The sequence below is a fragment of the Gossypium hirsutum genome, chromosome D06 (genome assembly GCF_007990345.1).
Source record: "Gossypium hirsutum isolate 1008001.06 chromosome D06, Gossypium_hirsutum_v2.1, whole genome shotgun sequence".
Lineage (NCBI taxonomy): Eukaryota > Viridiplantae > Streptophyta > Magnoliopsida > Malvales > Malvaceae > Gossypium > Gossypium hirsutum.
Genome location: NC_053442.1, coordinates 61,413,036 through 61,429,138, shown reverse-complemented (window position 1 = coordinate 61,429,138; position 16,103 = coordinate 61,413,036). Strand labels below are relative to the sequence as shown.

General features: G+C 31.2%; 1 protein-coding gene across 5 annotated transcripts; it reads left to right on the top strand.

The window, feature by feature from the left end:
• Positions 1 to 6,574: 6,574 nt before the first annotated feature.
• On the top strand, positions 6,575 to 11,200 carry LOC121218598 (protein BTR1). Of its 5 annotated transcripts, none has more exons than XM_041096057.1 (9): positions 6,575 to 6,702; positions 6,844 to 6,944; positions 8,250 to 8,488; positions 8,563 to 8,669; positions 10,001 to 10,194; positions 10,287 to 10,348; positions 10,545 to 10,640; positions 10,722 to 10,783; positions 10,911 to 11,200. In XM_041096057.1, exons 2-9 carry the CDS (start codon positions 6,860 to 6,862, stop codon positions 11,005 to 11,007), a joined length of 942 nt encoding a protein of 313 aa, XP_040951991.1. In that variant the 5' UTR covers positions 6,575 to 6,702; positions 6,844 to 6,859; the 3' UTR covers positions 11,008 to 11,200. The 5 variants fall into 5 exon arrangements, with proteins under 5 accessions (XP_040951991.1, XP_040951990.1, XP_040951994.1 ...); XM_041096056.1 differs by having other exon boundaries at positions 6,608 to 6,757; XM_041096060.1 differs by lacking the exons at positions 6,575 to 6,702; positions 6,844 to 6,944 and adding an exon at positions 7,718 to 7,865.
• Positions 11,201 to 16,103: the final 4,903 nt, after the last annotated feature.

Here is a 16,103-nt window from a genome sequence, read left to right as displayed (position 1 = left end):
AATTTATCACATACATGTCATCAGAAAAAGCACATACAGATACGAATGCAGAAAATATCACATAGCTTATATAGAGTTTAGTAATTAATGCCACTAACATACAAACACATAAATTTTATGGATTTCATGGTCTTACATGCTTACAGGGTCATTACAAATCCAACTTCAAAATCTCATATCCGGCCTAAACTAGGCCCAAAAATTCGCCCAAAATAGGGCCACATGCCCATGTGGCCCACGTACCCTACTTGTCAGGCTGTGTGGCCTACACGATTTGCTACACGACTGTGTGACCCACACAGGCTGCCACACAACCAACCACACAATGGAGGACGGTTTGATATTATATATATCACATGGAACATTTTTAAATTAGAAATTCTACTTTGATAGATTTAATAAACATAAGGTGTCATATACGATATTAGCCCTTTCAATTATTTTTAACTTGAGGAAATTGTAATAGATGTTATAGATAATGTGTTGCTACCTACAATTGTTGTTTATTGAAACTCAAAACTATTTATGGAAGTGCTAGTGTTACAGTTACAGATCAAAACTCGTGATGGATGTACAAAAAAAATCCCATGGAGGTCAACTAATTAAATAAAACTCATTTGACTCACTTAAATTGACCCGTTTCGTGGAACATATGAAGAAATTCATCTACTTAAAAACTTGATAGCTTAGTGAAACACTCCAGTAAAACTAGAGTTGTATGTTAAATATTTTGTAATTCTAAGGGATAAGATTTTATAATATTTAAATCTCTTAGGACTCTCATATTGTCGATAGACTTTTATCTCAACCATTAATGTAATTAAAACTATACCGTTGGATTTGGGGAGCATTTACTCAAATACTTGGTTTGCTTAGATTTCTTTTGGCTTTTCTGTTCTTTTGTTTCTTCTTCGCTTTTGTTTCTGATTTATTTCGGTGTCTTAGAGAATTTCTTTGAGAATTCTCATCTTTCTGAGACACAGGCTAACTTATGCCTATTTGAAGCAAAAGAATTACTTAAGGCCACGCTATTTCTGTATGAATTACAACAAATTTATCAATTAGTGATAAAGTTTCTATATGAATTACAAACACAAACAATAATCATCCTTATTGCTAGCAAATGGATAGTTCACATAAACTTGTGCTTGAATCGATATCCAATACTAGGAAGTTTATAAAAATCATTTCTGAGCTTATTTTTGTTGATGGTTTTAGGGAGCTAAGAGTTGCAAACAGTTGGACAGGTAGCTTAATGAAATTAGGGGTGGACAAATGTGCCCTTCTTATTTGGGTTAGGGGCTAATGATGAGTTTAGCAAAGCGCTTTATTTTGTTTACTTTGCAGGATCTTGTGTTGTTGTATGGTAAGTGCAACATCTTATATTTTGGTCTTTGTTTTGTACTATTAATTGGTACGAGTTGTTAATTGAGATTAATACAATTTTCCTGACTTTTCAAAAAAATGATAATCAACATCTTATATAACAAGTTCAAACATCAAGCTGTCAAGACAGATGCAACAATCAGAGAATTAAATGTAACTAAACATCACGCTTAGTCTTATTAAAATTACCAAGCCCGCTAGACTTATGAGTTCAAATAAAAACTATCTTACTTGGACGAATGCCTGACTTATCAAGAACATCCATGAGATGTCTTTGAACTTTTGTTTGAGTTCTTTGTGAACAAATGAATTGTGTGCTCTTTGGTGAAGCTAATACATGATTATGTTCAATTTGAGGTTTAATAGCACTTTAAAAAGGTAGGTTTTGAGGATGGCAGATTGCAATTTATGTTCAATTTGGGCTTTTCTTTTTCTTTTTTAAAAGAAAATATGATGATGATGAAGACAATGGTTGTGGGTTCTTTGAAGCTGGTGGTAGCAAAGAGAGCAAAGCGAATAGTAGTAGGGATGATTGTTGGTGAAGTCTTTAGGATCAAAAAGATCCTTCACAATTGTCAAGATGACCTGGACTCTGAAAGATCTCCATCAGTTGATGCTTTTGGATGACAGTGATTGTGGTCAAAGCACATGAGAGCTTGTGTTGATGCTCTTCATCTCCTGGACTTCTACAATATGGGTATCTGCCATTTCAGCTATCACTCAACAACAATAATAATAAATTACAAAAAGAAAAAGAAAATAAAGAAAATTTTTTTGAAAAAATGCTATTAAGAATTTGTTGAAAACAGGGAGAGATTGAGGATTGTCATAATGAGATGAGGTTGGATTTTGTAGATATATATAAATAAATAATTTATTATATATTTTTTGAAAGTATTTATGTATTTTTATGTATATGTTTTTGAACTGTTTAGAATTAGAATCAAATTGAAATCATACGTTAATTTTTTAAAAAAAATTATGATTAAATCAATATAATATATAAAAGGTGAAGATTAAATTTATTATTTTATTAATTTTTTAATTGTCACATCACCCCCGCATCAGACATTTAAGGACACTTAACGAAAATAGACAAAAAAAAACACCTCAATTAATTGGGTGATTAATTTAAAAAATTCATAGTTAAATGACAAAAAAAATAAGTCCATAATTGAGTGACTTATGATGCAATTTACCCTAATTTTGAACTCTGATGAAATTAAAACATTTCTCCATATAAATGTACTAATTAAGTAACCCAATAATAAAATTACCAAGCAAGATTTGATGTTGTTACCTAAATCTCCATCACCCACCCAAAATGCCGTCACCTTTGATGTTGCTTCCCTAAATCTCCACCACCAACTTTCATATTTGATTTCTGGTAAATCACTGGTCCAATTTTATTATTTTTTATATTTCACCTGATAAACACAAATAACCAAAAAAAAAACAATCATTAATAATATATTCATTATTGTTTTAATAAGTTTTTAGGTTTGTTTATTCGATTTCAGTTCACATAAAAATATAAAATGAATTTATGATTAAATCAAAACAGGTCGAGCTAAGGCTTGATTATCTAAAAATTTCTTGCTTAAGTTTAAAAATTGCACTTCATTAACCTCATTTAATAAAACATTTTTTTTACTTGTAATAAAATATGTTTTTTAATTTATATATGTAAGAATCTTTTAATAAGTTTTCATATTTGTTTTGTTGATATTATTGTTTAATTTCAACTTACATAAAAATACGAAATGAGTTTATAATTAGATTAAAACAAATCGAGTAAAGACTCGATTCTCAAAAAAAAATTCTTCCTTAAGTTTGAAAAGGGCACTTCATTGATCTCATTTAATAAAATATTTTTTTTAGCCTATATATGTAAGGATTTTCAAGGAAAAAAGTAAAAATAGGAGGAAAATGAAACTTTTACCTTTGAACAATATCCAATTTAGGTCACCAAATAAGATAAAAAAAATCTTATGCAAAGAGAACTTCATTACTTTTGTTTTGATGATTTACTTGGAAAATGTCCTTAATATATAGGCATGTTATATATTTTTATTTATCACTTATTTCATTATATGTCAATATTTACTATAAAAAAATTGCGCAGGTAAATTCTTTTAAGAAAAAATCAATGAAATTGGAAAGGCGTTACAAATATTTTTTAAGGAATTGCATAAATGTTATATATGTTGGCAAACTTACCATATATGATTTGGTAGGTAGGATTTTTTATTGAAATTGGAAAGCGTTACCATTAAACAAATGTTATTTGTACTCAGTATACGTTACATTTTATTTTTAGGTTTTGATATCAAAACAGGTGTAACAGCCCGTTTTTAGTGATATCAAAAATAGTGGTTTTGAGACTACAATTTTGGCAAGTAAATTATTGTTTTATTATTTATTTAGTGTCAACGGGATTATATGAAGGTCGTATTAAAATTTCGTTAAGAAATTTTGAAGTTTACATAGTTAATTTAGTGAAAAGGACTAAATCATAAAAAGTGTTAAAGTTGATTTCTAATAGTTAAAAGTGCTAAATGGCTTTGGAAAGGGAAGTTAATGAACTTGAATGGTAACTATACCTTATATGTTGATAGTGGATGTTTATGGATTGGTTTTAATGAAATTTTAATGATTTTAAAAGGTTAATTAAGTAATTTGATAATTTAGTTAAAATGTTGGTAAATTAAGGGATGAGAAAACTATCATCTTTTCATTTGTCTTCAATCCCTATCTATTTTCACCATTAGAGAAGATAGATAGATTTAATTTTATATTGGATAAATACATCAATTTATTTTTATATTGGAGAAATATAATTATTTATGTATACAATATATAAACATAAAATGATGTTATATCAATAATTGTGCTAATAATTTACAAGAATTGGATCAAATCAAAATTTCATGTATAAAATTGCACAAAATCAAAATTTATGCATACAATTGCACATTAAACCATAATTCATATATAATTTTAAAATTTATCCCTAAATTCAATTAATAAAATTTATAATTCTATAATTATAACTAGATCTATTTCTATAAGGTACTATATATTCATTAATTACTACTAACTTAAATGTGAGACATGGCATTAGTATAAAGGAAGAAAAAAAATATTAAATTACAAACTAGTTCTCACTCTTACCAATTCCCCCTTTTCATATTTATTATTCCAAACAAGTTGGGCATTGATAATGACAAATTCCAAATTATCATTTATAAATGTACATAAAAAAATATAATTAATCTCAATTTGTGATCAATTAATTATTATAAAATAAAATTCAACAGTTTGAAGTTCACATGGGTGGGGTCATATAAAATAACAATACAATAAAAAAAATTCAATGTGTAAATAAATATAATATTTATTGGTCAAATTTTGCTATTAGTTCATGTAATATACTAAAGTTGTGAACTTAGTCTTTTTAGTTTAATTTGGTCAATTTTAATTGGAATTTTGAAATTTTAGTTTTGGCTTAAATGGTAATTTGTGGTTTAATACTTATTCTTTAATTTGATCATTTTTAATCCTTATATTTTTTAAAAGTTGAAATTTAATTCGGAATCAAACAGTGACGGTTAAATCCATTAATTTAAAATAATGTGATTTTTCTATGAGTATTATGTGAAAGTAATAAGTTGACATGATATTACATATGATAATATGTCTTTCACATAAGATTTCAGAAATAACAAAATTTAACTTAATAAATTTAATAATTATCGCTAGAGTCATAACTAAAATTTTAAAATTCAAAAAATAAATGAGCTAATTAAAGTACATGGATTAAATTTGCAGTCTTTGCATATTACAAAGAATAATAACAAAGTTTTGTCACAGGCTAAAACTTTAGCTCGACTCAACATGCGACCTTAAACATGATACTTAAGCCAACTATGCTTAAGTTTAGCCTTATCAACAACCAACTATGATAAAAGGCACTCTAAAGAGCCAAACTTGAACAAGGGAGAGTGTAGGAGAATGCTCAATATAGTATGTACAAGAAAGCTTTACAAAGCAACACTCTAACACTCAATCCTAAATCTCGATGCTTTGGTACTCAAATTGGTCCTTCTTAACTCTTGAGCTCCGCTAGTGACTTGACCATAGCCATCGCTTGCGTCAAGTGTTGGACCCCTTAACGCTGCAACTCAAGTCTTGCTTATGGCTTGAGCCTATCCATGAAGTAGAAGAAGGCTTCATTGCCTTCAAGATTGGCAATTTGAAGTATAATCTCTAAGAACCCTGGCATGTACTCGTACACCCATTGTGTTGAGTAAGACGATGCAACCTTGACTGCATCTTATCATTGACATACTTAGGGTAAAACTATTGCTTAAGCTCCCTTCGAAACACGTCCCATGTGTTGATGGAAACAAGTACTCATCGCCTCATGTTGTCACATTTACAACGCCATCATAACAAAGCTACCTCAGTTAAGTACATAGAGGCAATACTTACCTTGGTCGGTTTGTCAACAATAGCCACAACTCGAAAATACTACTCCATGCCCCCATAAAAAATTGTCCACATTTTTTGCATCTCTCAAACCCTTGAACTCCTTCAACTTCAGGTTGTCTACACAAGGTCTCATCATACTAAGTACTCCTCCCATGGTATGGTGATGATTTTCGGATTTCCACGTGGGCAGTGACGGAGCCAAAAAAAAAATTTAGGAGGCCAGAATTAAATTGTATATTTTTACGACAGTAAAAATGCAATTTCACGCTTTAAATAGTCTATATCTTTATAATTTTTAAAGGATTAAATTAAAATTTTATCACTTTTAGGATGGTCAAAGTGCAATTTTACCATTACTAATTTAAAATTTTATAAATTATAAAAGACCTAAATAAAAACCTTTCCATTTTAGGGGAAATCAGGGCCCTGCCAGCTCCCTTGGCTCTGCCACTGCACTTGGGTAAGTAAATGTGTTGAAAATAAATAAATAAAATCCACAATAGACTTCTGTTAATCATTTAACAGCAACTAGAGGGGATGACTAAACCAGATTTTGATAAGTTTAATAATTAATCGAAAAATTTTAAAGTTGAGTGACTAAAATAGAACCACTTACATAGTTGGGTGACTATTCTAGTAGTTTACCCTAAAAAAATATGATTAGATTTGACAAATTAGGCGGGGTTTACGGTTTAATTAAAATAAATAATAAAAACTCGAATGAGCCTAAAGTCAGCGAGCGATGAATAGATAACGAAAATATCAGTAAATTTCTGCTCGGATCGAAGAAATTGATTAGCTGTGAACTGAAAAAGAAAAAGAGTATTAATCACTCTCTCTCTCTTGTTAATTATTTTTTTAACATTCTAATAATTAGGTGATTTTCTTTTATTAATTTGGTTAAGCTCTGCATTCTTTTATCTACTTGTTTACGTTTTATCTTTTTTGGTTTTGGCTTACAAGAGGGTAGAAGGGAGAAATGGAGTCGACGGAATCATCTTACGTGTCATCACCGGAGGCGGCGAGAAATAGATCTCCTCCGCCGCCTAAATCGCCGACTTCTGGTAATTTCTGATTGGATCTTACCTTTTCTTCGTTGAAGCGTTTCATTTCTGAGTTTTGTTTTTTAATTTATTTCTGCTTCGGAGTAATGGAGTTTTATTTTTTTTTTAGTTTTTGTTTCCTGTTATTATTAGTATTATTTTCTTCTAATATAAAGATTGGAATTGTTTGAATTTCGAGTTTTATTTCGTTTATTTATAATTTTTTTAATATACAATTTTAAACCCTAACCCTAACATTATGTTTGGTTGGCGTGAAATGGTAAATGGAGAGTGAGAGAAAGAAGAATATGGTCTGAGTATTTGGCTAATGCTCGAATGTTGTATTACAGAGACTACGGGTGAGTTCCGAATAGGTGTACGTGTCACCTATTCTGTCTAACACGAGCATGCTCTGTTTCCGTTCTTTAATGTGTATCCATATATTTGAACAACATCAAGTTTATTCAGATATAAAATTTTGAAACATCAATAATACATCCTGCTGTTCATAGCTCAAGTTTTATCTTTTATATTCTTGTGGTTTTTGCCGAGTCATTCTCCAGTTTTACATCTTGTCCTTTTGCAATTAGCATCTGCGTCATTATTTCTTCCATGGTTTTTAACATAAGGTGATGTAATGTAAGGGATCCGAGTTGTTGTGGTGATTAGGACTGATGCCAAATTTGACCCCACTTGGCTCGTCCAAACAAACTAGGTTGTTCAGCTTTCTGTTACTCAAAAAATGGTAAAACTCTATTTTGCCTACCTAAAAGTTCATAAATTTTTACCCTCTTTTATTCCAGCATCCCCAGCATAAAACTCTTGGCTTCACCCCTGGTACTGATGCTAACGAGAAGGGGTTCTAGTGAAATGAGCTGCTTGCTGTTGGTTGATTATATCAGTATCTAAGTGTTGATAAGGCTTGCATGAAAATTGAAAAATGTTTGTCTGGTATTACCTTTCCTTAAGATCCGATTTTCTACTTTTTCATATGCATGAGATCGACAATATTACTGTCAACTATTTTCAGAAATGCAAGGTGGTGTGCTTACGAAGCTACCGTATATGTATTGTATTTATTTGATACTTTTACTGCTATCTTCTTCTTTTTTTATTAGCAATTGCATATTGTGTGAAGTAATACATAGTTGCTGTTGTGTAACATTCTTTGTTATCCTCATTGTTGGTTTTATTTTAGGCTAAAAGGGAGGAGATTGCTCAAATTGTTGAAACTTTCTTGTTTGCTCTTGAAATTCCTCAATTAACTGCAAATGCAGTTATGATCCATGAACTAACTGATGAACTTTTTGCCCATTCTTCTGTCAGGAAATGTGGAGAAGCCTATGTATATAAGGTTTCTTGTCTCCAATGCTGCGGCTGGTTCTGTAATTGGAAAGGGTGGGTCAACAATTACTGAATTTCAGTCAAAATCAGGAGCTCGAATTCAGTTGTCACGCAACCATGAAACATTCCCAGGAACATCAGACAGGATCATTATGGTCTCTGGAGCGATTGATGACATACTCAAAGCTATGGAGCTTATCCTTGGAAAATTATTCGATGAGGTGATTTCATGATAACTTTCGACTCTATAAGTTCCCTTTCTGATAATAACATATGTTTGTTTCTTCCTGGTCAGCTTAATGTTGAAGATAATGAAGATGTTGGACCAAGAACAAAAGTCAGGCTAATTGTTCCCAATAGCTCTTGTGGCAGTATAATTGGAAAGGGAGGAGCTACCATAAAGTAAGAAGTTTGCTTGCTCTGATAATTCTACAATGTTTTTGTTGCTATGATTTTGAGAATTACGTGTAAAATTTGAATGTTGTTTTTAGTAATGTTACAAAATTGAAATATGCTGAACACTGAATAGGCTTGTTTATAAAGGATGCATGTTTATTCTTCCATTATTCTGTTCATTTGCAGAGAATATAAAATTTTTAACCTACCATTGATTTAAAGTATAGTCAGATAGGCATGAGTAGTGAAAAAACCACTCAGTTTGGAAATGATTCTTGTGTGAGAATGTGTACAATAAAACCTATATTTGACCAGGGGGATAATCCAGGAACCTTACATTGCAAAGTGCTGTGTACAATAAGTTTGAGAGCTAACTTGGGGAGATGGGCATTTGGAAGGATAAATTTTTGGCAGTAGGAACAAATTTAGTAAAGTTTACCATAGTAATAACTTTGATGCATCATGGATTCATAGTGAGTCTGCTTGAATTGCCTAGTAATAACCTATTAAGTAGATGGTCATGACTAAGAAATGAATTAGTTCAGGTATATTTGTGAAAATGTTGGAAGTTACCAGAGGTTTAATTTGTCAAAGACCTATCTGACTATGGTTCAACCTAAATCATGGTGAAGTCTTGTATCTATTTGACATGGATCAGAGTCCCAAGTAAGACAAAGGCATACCCAGGAAAAAAATAAAGATAAAGAAACTTGACAGTCATTTGTTTGGAGAAGCTTCTTTTGTCATCGCCTTTTGTTTCATAATTAATTACAACATCTAAAGATTGGGCATATGGGTTTTGAGAATAATGCTATATTTGGCTTCCTTGTCTTTGAAGTACCTTAGGCTTTAGAGAAGCTTGGATATCAACATAGAATTGTTATTGTCCCTTAAAAATTTATTTGCTGCACTGGTGTTGAATGATTGAAGACATATTCCCCGAGATGACAACATCTTAAAATAACTTCCATGCAAGAAAACACTAGTGTTAACTAGCCTGTTCATTTCTAGAGTAGCACAATTTGACTGTGAACACATGCTTATTCAGGAAGAATATATGATTGCTTTCCTTAGTGGGTTATAGACTTATAGCTCTACTTGTGGCTTGAGCTCAGCAAGAATATATAATTGGTTATTTAAAACAAACATATCCTTAACATCTTCCCTGCCTTATAAGAAGACACAATATATATACTAAATGATTCTTTAAAACTGTCTCATTTTACATGTGTGGCTTGTGATAAGTTACTATTCAAGTATTTTGGGCCCTTTATCCAAGTATTGGCTGCCTTAAAACAGTAAGGCAAGTCCTGATTGTTATTTATGCCTTATTGCAGGTCATTGATTGAGGACTCCCAAGCTGGCATTAAGATATCTCCATTGGATAATAATTTTTATGGCTTGAATGATAGGCTAGTAACACTTACTGGCACACTAGATGAGCAGATGCAAGCAATTGATTTGATTCTTTCCAAGCTTTGCGAAGACCCTCATTACTCACAAGCTATGCATGCTCCATTTTCATATGCTGGTCTGTACTCTTTTTATTTGGCTGCCAAGTCTAAACAGACTTCTACAGTTGTATTAATTGTCTCTGCTTTATGAACACTATTATTGCCACAGCGACTTACTATTCGATGAGCTATGCACCAAATGGGACTGGCGGGAAGTTTCCAAATCACAAGGTTCATCTCTTTCTGGTTTCCTTTATCAGTGCTGCCTTCTGACTGATGCTATTTACATTGTTTACTGCTAATCAAATTTGTTGTTTTAGTTTGGCATCAATATATGACATGCTTGTTTTAAATTGAAGGACTGGTGGTATATGTGTAAGTTGTAGTTAAATAGATCTTACTTGACTGAAGCCATATGTGTATCCAGGAGGATCGTAGCAACTCCATCACGATTGGTGTTCCGGATGAGCATATTGGGCTGGTTCTTGGGCGTGGTGGAAGGAATATAATGGAAATTAGTCAGGTTTATAAATGATAAACCTATAGCATTTGATTCAATAATTTTGCTCATGTACTGAATTTTAGCACACTTTTATCATTGCAGGTAAGTGGGGCCAGGATAAAAATATCGGATCGAGGTGACTTCATGTCTGGAACAACAGATAGGTAGAGAGACCCTGTGTTAATCTACTAGCTAATTAAGCATTGAACCCTGCCATTAAGCCAAAGTTTCATTGGCTATTTTATTAAAGATTTAAAACCCTTTTCTATCTTCTTCTACCTTGCGTTGTAGGAAAGTGACAATCACAGGATCACAGCGAGCAATCCATCAAGCTGAGTGTATGATAATGCAGAAGGTAGCAAATGCCACCGAGAGGATGATGGATTAGTTTTCTGGCTCTTACAACCATTCTTGTTGGGTCTTTTGATGGAATGCTTATAACTTTGAGTGAAACATATTCGCAATCATTGGCATACTTGGAGTCAACAGAGCTGAGACTAATCATAGCTGCAAGAACCACAAGTTTTGAATTGTATTAGGTATTCTTCGGAACCTACAGACAAAATTATTGTTTTTTTTTTTTTTTTAAAAGAGGGAAAATTTGTTGAATATAGGCTTTGACTGGTTATTCTAATTATCATGTCAGATTGCAACAGTTAGCTGTTTACTTCATCTTGTAGGCTGCTTCACTTTTTAACTTCTGATTTATAAGAAGGATACCTCTTTTCGCATTATCTTTTGAGTTGGACCAAATCTTTATGAAGAGTAAGAAGAACATGTAACTCTGTTTTATTCAATGATGTTAAAATCGGACTGGCAGGTGGTATTGGTCTGGAAAATAGTATTAGATCGGTTGAACCGAGTTTTTTCATTATCATTTTTTAAAATTTTCAAGTCATAATACGATTTCTTGAGCAATGATTTGGATAATACATAAAACAAATACACAACTTGTTAACTATGTTAAATGCTTTAGAATTTACAACGTAATTACACAACAATGTCGTGCCATATTGAAGTAAACTTATGTTAAATAAAATACCAAATCCATATCCTTAATAAATAATTCAAATTTTGCAAGGACATGGATTTATTTTACAAATATACTGAAGTAGTCTTCTATTTTACACGATCGAAAAGTTTCGAGCAATAAAAAATTATAAACGCTAATTAATGGTGCTTGTTCTTGAGCTTTGAAGAAGGAATAAAAAGTTGATACATAATCGGTAGAAATTATTATTGGGGTTCTTCCACCGGGAATGGTGTTCGATTCTAGCAACATGGACATACTTTCCATCTATCTTCCCCTGTTGACTGTCAATGGTAGAGACGTGAAGGCTGTTTTAAGGACTCAATTTAGTGATATGTTTATAATGTTTTTTTACACAAACCTTGCTTTTTCTTTTCACAGTCAAATGATGAATTGCATCAAAGAAACTAGCAGTTCATGTTTTGAATTACTCCAAACAAGCTAGTAGAGAAAGTGATGGTGAGTTTTGGAAAACTTAGACAAGTGATATGAGTTGTTTTGAAGGATGCTAGCCAAGTGATGGGATTGTAATAATAATGGAGGGTTAAGTGTACACTATCAATTATGGGACAATGGAAGATGAATCGTGCTTTTGGAGGAAGAAAAACAGAAAATCATTGCATCATTTGACCAGGACAATGGTTCATTTCCAGACCACCCAAATCATTGTGCTGAAAATAATCTCTATTTAAAAAAAAAAAAAAGATAGCAGCTCAATCTCCTTTTATCATACATAAATGGGCAATTGTCTCATCACTCAACTAGTGCTCACCCGACCCAAGCTGATCAATAATCTTCAGTGTCGCAATCTATTTATAATGCAAATTTAGATATTTACAATTATTCAATTTACATTTTGCTGATTTAGAAATTATAGATTCCAATAATATTCATTTTTTTTATATTTTAATTAATATTAACATTAAATTCAAGGTGAAGGAAAATATCAATCCTTAATTATTCATTATTTGAACCAATTATATTTTTAAATATAATGAATAGAATCCATTATCCACTTTGCATTTTAAAACTTTTGTTATTATTTTTTTTACTGATTAAATTTATATATTTATTATAGACAATCAATGAATAATTATTTAATTTAAATTCAAATAGTATACAAAATTTACAACATATTATTATCTCTATTCAATATATGGAAATCATATGATGGTATTTATTTTAAAAATATATATATGGTTGTGATTAGAAGTGCTCATTGGTTGGGTCGGGTTTAAGCGTGATATTAATATATTTTATGTTTGTTCAAGTCCGGTTTGACCCGAAATATGAGCCTAAAATTTTACCTAAATCCACTCATATTTGCAAAAGACTAACCCAAACTCATTTTAGGTCCGCATGTATTTTTTTTAAAATTATATTTTTATATATTTTTAATATTTAATAATTTTATACATTTTTTATTTATTGAAAATTTCCATATAGTCATCTTAATATTATTTTAATGTTTACGTTAGAGTAGTATTATATATTTAGTATAAAATTTTTTAATGTGTTCTAAATTATATAATATATAAAAAAATAACATAATATAAAGTATTATGCGTGACGTTTCTTATTTGTAATAAAAATACGTCAATAAGGAAAGTGAGAAATTTTTGCACATCAAGCTTTTAATTTTTTTTTCACGAATTTTACTTCATTTATTAGATAGAATTTTTTTAAAAAAATTAGTTTAAAAGAAATTTTTAAAATTTCTTATTTATAATAAATGAATTTTTATATTTCAATTAATTAATTTTAACATTTAAAATAAAAATGCAAAACAATGTGTTTAAATTTTTAAATATTGTTAAAATATGTAAATACTTTATCAATATATTTTTTTTCGTTAATCAACAAGTGTTGGGTGTAGCGACCTAAAAATTTCGTGCACGGGCGCTACTCGAAGTAATTATTGAAAACTTAAAAATCGAATCTCGATTTTATTTGAAAAAGGAGTCGCCACCGATCTTTTTTTTAGGTGTGATCGGACACCGAGTTTAGAAGAATTTTTTTTAAAACTTTTCTAAAAAAGAGACAATTTTAGGTCCACGTCAAAATCCAGAGAAAATTAGGGTCCGGGAGTCGGTTACGCGCGAGGAAGGTATTAGCACCCTCGCGACGCCCAAAATTGGTATCTTGTTAAACGCATGTTGTCTTAATTTTCAAAAATACAAGTTCCATTTAATATTTAGTCGTGATCCGATTGAAATACGAGAACCTTTTTTTAAAAAAAAACACGAGAATTTTCAAGCGCAGTATTTCTTTTTTAAAAAGAAAGTTTTTTTTTAAAACACGAGAATTTTTGAAAACACGAGAATTTGTAAACACAAAAATTTTAGAAACACGAAAATTTTTAGAAAAACGAAAATTTTTAAAACACGACATTTTTTGAAACACGATTTAAAAAACAAAAATTGAAATGCGAGAATATTTTGAAACACGAATTTTTTTTAACGCGAGAATTTTTGAAAACATGAAAACTTTGAAACACCGGAGTTTTTGAAAACACGAGAATTTGTGAAACACGAAAAATTTGTGAAAACACGTAATTTTTTTTTAAAAAACACGAAAATTTTTGAAACGCCAGAATTTTTGAAAACACGAAGATTTTTAAAACACGAAAATTTTTGAAAACACGAAAACACAAAATTTGTCGAACATGGAATTTTTTTGAAAACACGATAATATCAAAAAATATTCACGAGAATTTTTTTTTTATTTTTTTTTGAAACACGAGATTTTTTCGAAAACACGAAAACACGAATTTTTTTTGAAACACGAGAAATTTTGAAGACATGAAAATTTTTTAAAAACGATTTTTCTTTAAAAATAATGTATTTAACACAAATCGATGATATTCACCCCGATATGGCGATGAAACCATCGAATTAGTGTTAAATCAATTCAATTTAATATTTAATCGGGATTCTAATAAAACACGAGGATTTTTATTGAAATACGAGGAATTTTGAATATTTTCGATTTTTTAGAAGGGCGTCCCGTATTTAACACGAGCCATCAATATTCATCCAACATAGCGATGAATTCGATGATTCGATGCTAAATCAGTTCGTTGCCTTATGCATTAAAATATTTATCATTATTATTATTTAAAAAAATATGTAATTAAAATGACATAATAATATCTATGAAAAACTATTTTTAAACATACTATTTTAAATTAAATAAAATACCATTTAAATATATTAAACAAAATAAAATAGATTAAAAAGAAAAAAGAAAAAAATTTTACCCAAAAGCCCAAAGTCTTGGAGGACAAGCCCTTTTTCCTTTTTTTTGCTGCAAATTGAGGCTTAGTGGGCCGTCAGTGGTGTTGGGCCTGCGCTGGGTCGGGTCCACTGGTGCGGGTCGGGTCGGGTCAACCCGATTGATGGTATATTTTTCTTTTTCTTTTTTCTTTTCTTTCTCTTCTTCTTCTCTTTTTTTTTTCTCTTTTCTTCCCTTCTCCTTCGACAGCACCACCCTTTTGTCGCCGGTGACGTCTCTCCGCCTGGTGCGATGGCCGACGGTGGCGAGCACGGAGGTCTCCTCTTCCCCTCCCTTCTTCCCCTTTTCTTTTTCTTCTTTGCACTTTCCTTTTTTCTCTTTTGCTTGCTGTTTTTTTCTACTTGCTGTTTTTTTTCTTTTTTACTTCCTAGTTGCTTTGTTGGGTGTTGGGATGGTAGTGATGAGGCGGTGGTGTGGTGGTGCGAGATCGACAGCGGCGGTGGCCCTTTTTGCTGCTATTTTTGCTTGTTTTTTGCTTAAAATTTTTGTTTTTTTCTTTTCTTTTCTTGGCTGCTCCCCCTCTTTCTCTTCAATTTTCTCCTTTTAATCTGCTCACTTTGTCTCTTTTCTCTTTGTTTTCAGGTGGCAGTGGAGCAATCATGGCCTAGGGAGGATGCTGGAGTAGCTCGGCTGCCGCTTGGGTGATTTGACAAGTCCAGAAGGACTAAACTGTAGAGGGCGCAAAGTTTCTGGGGTAAAAGTGCAATTTTGGCAAAAATACAGGATTAAAATGTAATTTTTGAAAAATTCGGGGGCTAAAACATAATTTATTTTTTGTATTTTTATTTATTATTGTTTTATTAATATTATTAAAACATAAATAAATAAAATAAAATAAAAACAATGGGCCAAGGCCCAAACAAGTCCAAAATTAAAATGTTTCAAACCCAATTATCCAACCCCCATAGACCCAATCATTGGCCCATCTAAGGCAAGCCCAAAAAAAACATAATTTTTTAAATATATATAAAATAAAATAAAAACACGAAGAATGTACCGAACAAAATTCAGTGATTACAGCTGCCCCTCTTTGCTCATCGCTGTGAAACAGGGATAGAGCAAATACTTAAAAGCACTGAATTTTGTTCGACCATCCAAAATTTTCTTTTTATTTGAAAAACAGAAATCGAGAATAGCTCGGCGTGCAACCCGAGGCCCAA